At 38.2% G+C, this 4,982-nt stretch overlaps 1 protein-coding gene across 1 annotated transcript; it reads left to right on the top strand.

The window, feature by feature from the left end:
* Positions 1–339: 339 nt before the first annotated feature.
* On the top strand, positions 340–4,314 carry LOC142351182 (interferon-induced GTP-binding protein Mx1-like). Its single transcript, XM_075403304.1, is given in 4 exon segments — positions 340–1,376; positions 1,378–1,846; positions 1,849–2,416; positions 3,841–4,314. Coding segments are annotated over 4 exon segments (2,049 nt in total). The 5' UTR covers positions 340–683; the 3' UTR covers positions 4,160–4,314.
* The last annotated feature ends 668 nt before the right edge of the window (positions 4,315–4,982 follow it).

Below are 4,982 nucleotides of genomic sequence, written 5' to 3'. Positions count from 1 at the left end.
TTGACTAAAACCTCCCTGCGGTGAAAAACGACTGCTCTTTTTTGTTTTCTCATATATCGCAAAATGCATGTTCAATTTCAGGTAGTTTATGAATAAGTTATGAACGCAAAAGCGAAACAAAGCTGTGCAATCACCTGTGGCAACGTATTGACCAGAGTATAAGAGTTGACCACAAAAGACTCGTAAATAAATAAACTTTGTATGGCAATCAAGATTTAGTAACTAATATTAGTTAGTTGCTAAGTTGCAGACAACATTTTGCAAGTGGCATAAACTGCGATCTATTGTTTAACTTAATCTGCAAAAAGTTTTTGATGCTGGCGATTCGAGAAAGAGAAACAAATAGAGAGTAAATAACAGAAACAAGGCTAGAGAGCAGTTGCCACAGCTCTTGTAAATTGTTCAGTTCTGAAGTTAGAAACTATTGTTGAAAAATGTTCGAAGTTAAATAGCCGTTGACAGCGCTGTTCACGCTTTTTTAATAGTCCGATAATTAGATTTGATTTTGTTTTGTTGCGGAGTTAAATTATTTGAGAAGACGCGTTCCTTTAATTTGGATCATATCATCATTAGCTGAAAAATATTAAAGCGCCAAGGACACAAGAAGTTCTTTTGTCTTTTAATAGGGGAAGTTTCAAGTAGAATTGAACTGGAGAACAGATTTGAAGAGACCAGACATTGAAATGGATTCTGTGGTGTTGGAGCAATATGATCACTACAATCATCAACTATTCGATCTCATTGACGAGATTGAACATTCAAAGATCCTTGAAAAAATTTTGACAATACCCAGCGTGGTCGCGGCTGGAGACCAGACATCTGGCAAGAGTAGTGTTTTGGGAAAACTCTCAGGAGTTCCATTGCCAACCGGGGATGGAACTGTGACCCTATGTGCCACTCAACTGGCATTGCGGAGAAGTACACAGAAAGTAATCCGCATGATAGATCCGGAAGTCAAGGAAATCGGGGATATATCTGAAATATGCACTGTTGTCCAGAACACACAACAGAAATTGATGCCTCAAAAAGGAGGTTTCATATTTGATGCCATGCCACGGATACGAATTGAGAACCCGGAAGCCAGGAACTTGACAGTTGTGGACCTGCCTGGAATCATTCATTCAGCAACCAAAACCCAAGATGAAGATGTGGTCGAAAACGTGAAGAACATGGTCGCCCGCCATATTCAAAACCAGCAGACAATTATTCTTTGTGTCATTGATTCCACACGTGACCTGGCGCTGAATAAAATCTTTCAACTAGTTAATAAAGTAGATCCAGAAGGGAATCGAACAATTGTGGTCTTCACTAAAATCGACAAATGTCTTCAAGACAAATCGAGGATTGCTCATTTTTTGAGCCAAATTCAGTCGCACAGATTATCACACTTTCAAACATCACGTATTTGTCAACAGCTTGATGAATGACGACGAAGAAGCAAAATTTTTCCAGAACGTTAGCGAGAATTTTCAGATCGACGTTGCAAACTGCACATATAAAAGTCTCTATTCCAAAGTGTGCGGCATGCTTCTGAAACCAGTTTTGAACGAGTTCCGAACGTCCTGGAACCGAGTTGAGCTCTTCAGAAATAAACTTATCGAGGAAAGGAATCGTCTACCTAGGAGCTTGGCTGATCCTGAAGTGATGGCCAACGACAAATTGACTGATTTCATCGACACAAGTCGGGAACTTCTAAAGGGTAACTACAGTGGTCGTACTCCATCTAGTGACCTTTTTTCAAGGTATCGTCAATTCTTCCGAAGCTTCAAATCCGAATACAACCAAAAGATGTACGAAGTTGCACAATCAACCAATATGGACGATGTTGCCATTCGATGGCGACACCAGGAATGGTCAACTTTCATAACTGGGCCAACTTCAAATGCTACGCTGTTCCTATCATCACTTCATTTCTGAACCCTGCAATCAAGTGTCACAATGCTATACGGAATATCAATAAAGAAGCAATCATAGATTTGATTTGGGAAATGTTCACTGGACAGGACGCCCACGCAAACTTTCTGATTGACAGAGTTAATGCTATCTTCGAAAGTCAAGAGCACGTATTAAATGAGCGTTTGCATCAAATGTTCGAATATGAGAAGTATTTTTATACTGACGATGACTTGTACGAAAAGCTACTTGAAAAGTATCCAAACGGATCTCTCCCTAGCGAGTCGCCTGCACCAGTAATTCCAACTACAACAGATCCAGCCTCGACTTCTCTTGAGTCTAAAAAGACGAAAAAAAGCCTTGGAAAGAAGCTTAGAGCGCCAACTTTGACATTGTCCAGGAGTGGAGATGATTTTGATACAATGTCCATATCTGAGGAAAAGGCGTCTCTAAACGAAGACGTGGAATACTCGGAAGCGGAAATGGGAAGCATCCACAATGGACTAGAGGCTCATTACCAGGAATTGTTTCCTTTTCACCGGTCCATTTGTTCTTTTTAGTCAGCGAGGGGGGGGGGGGGGGGGCTCACTTCGTGAAATTTAGGTAACATTCATTGTCCACCCGAATCCGCGGAACGTCTTTCGTAAACTACCGGTTTTATGTAATATCTTGAAAAACAAGTCCAAGATCATATATGGCTTCTTAGAAACCAAAGTAAGATCATACAAGAAATTTGGCCTCGACTTGGATGGAACCATATATGGTATCTAAGAAGGGTCATCCTGGGCTTTCGGCATATTGTGTAAGAGTGCACATCCGGGTCCACAATTTAAGTGGCCTAATTCCACAATACTAAAGCATGCGCTTTCAGCATGCAACCTTTATTTCATTTCACATTTTCAGCAGGCCGGCGCCGCATGTTACTACCACTTCGACGCAAATTAGTGCGGAGCAAATAGAGTTAAATAAAAAAGGCATATTCATACTTAATATATTTGCATTGTACTACATTGAAAAATTTAACACATGGAGTACACATTGATCTTAAAATATATATCCATTCTAGGCAATTTCAAAAAAATTTCTGAAAAACACCCCTAATAGCATTGAACTATGTTTAAAGAAATTAGAACACAGATTGCCTATAGTTTTCGCTGTCGGTAAGTTTTTGCTTTCTAAGCGTCCTTGAAGCCGGATTTTCTGTCGACAATAAAAAATAATCAGTTTCTAATTCTGAAAAGCAATTTTATGCTCAAGTGAGAAATAACCTCATTAACTCTAGATTGTACAGGAAATTGGGGGGGGGGGCATGGGATTAAACTCCCTTGATTGCTAATTAGGACATTTTTACGCTGTGGAATCTGAATGACAAAAGTTTGTCACTCGATGCAACAAAGACGTATTTGTAATTTTGTGGAATCTGGTGACAAATTTTTTTTTGAGGCAAACAATTCTTTTGTTGCCATATTCCATTTACTTTCCATTCCCTTTTACTTGTATTGACATAAGATTTGTTAAATTTGATTAAAAAAGGATCAACTGGTCCATTTTAATTGATAGGGGAGCGGGCTCGTCATGTGTTTTTCGAATATTCGAAGAAAACAACACGAGCCGGCTCCCCTATCAAGTAAAATGGACCATTTGATCCATTTTTAAATCAAATTTACAAAATTTTATGCCAATACAGGTAAAAAGGCTTTATAGTGTGGAATAGGGCGGTAAAAGAGTGATTTGCCTCAAAAAATTGTTTTGTCGCCAGATTCCACAAAATAGCAAATCCGACTTCGATGCATATTAGCGTCGAGTGAAAATATAACTTTTTGTGCTTCTTTTAGACAGAGATGCAATAAAACAATGTGTATGCTTTATGTGAAGTGCGTTAAGCCATTAAATTTAGCATTGCGAAGGTATGAAACTTTTGAAGGAAACTGTTCCCCATTACCAGACGACAAAAGATTCCAGACATAACGTGAACAAAAAGGTGACGTACTTTGTGGCCTTGAAAATAATGCAAGAAATGGCATTGGACAGACTATGTGTTGTGGTTCCGGCGCAGATTCTACAGGCTATGAACGAAGAAGTTCAAAGGCAGATACAATTAATCGATCGACATTACCGCGAATTTTGTCAACTACCGTGGGTGACCACAAATGATCAGCTGAGAAAAGCGGAAATTGACAGGCAGGAAGCTCTGATCAGAAAATGGAGAGATGATTTTGTCAGAGTTGAAAAGCAAATAATAACTACTGTTACATATACGGCATGAAGATATTCAATAAATAATTCCATCAAGATGTGACTTCTACCTACGCTTTTGACTCTTTTGATCATTTTTTCCGACTTCACTGTTCATATATGCTGCACTAAAACTTCACAACTAATTGCAATAACCATTTCCAAATTCATCGATTGCTGATTTCTCGTGTGATTTCAATTGCTAAATTTCAAAAAAATCTATGAAAACATTTCTGAAAGTAGCTACCAGGCAATGGAATTCTAGAGCAATCCTGTTTTGGGCCCTCTTTTCTTTCCTAAAGGTGTAATGATATAGGCCCACCTATTTTTGCGTGCGAAGTAGATTTACCTAACTCGTATAATAAATCTGATATATAATATCAAATTTCTAATATCTATATCTAAAATCTAAAATATAAAACGTCAGTGTCAGCAATTGCACCGAAATCCAGAAGACTGGCTGTGGTAAAATATCATGCGCTATATAGAAGAGAATAGAGTCTCATCGGTTTTTGATTCCGGGAGAATTTGCAGAACAGATTCCTCTCTGCTGCATGCATCCAGAGTAACGAGTTTGGCTTATAAATTTTGCAAGAAATTCTGTCCGTATCTTTTACAAGTTTGTTTTTCTGAGTGATATTTTAGGCTTGCTTTGAATTTGTGATGGTTTCAAAGAAACATCAAGAAACTTAGAAGTTTTCTTTATTAAAGTTTCAAAGAACGAAAGAAGAACTTACCTGACGAACTTTATTGCTGTGTCGATAAGTAATGGCCACAAAACTAAACTCAATTCTAAATTTGTTTTGGCGCTATCATTATCTTATTGACCTATCAATCATATGTCAGAAGTAAAT

This window comes from Convolutriloba macropyga, chromosome 12 (genome assembly GCF_964194025.1).
Source record: "Convolutriloba macropyga chromosome 12, txConMacr16.3, whole genome shotgun sequence".
In the NCBI taxonomy this organism is placed as follows: Eukaryota; Metazoa; Xenacoelomorpha; order Acoela; family Convolutidae; genus Convolutriloba; species Convolutriloba macropyga.
The sequence above is the reverse complement of the archived record's forward strand: the minus strand, read 5'-3'. Positions and strand labels throughout refer to the sequence as shown.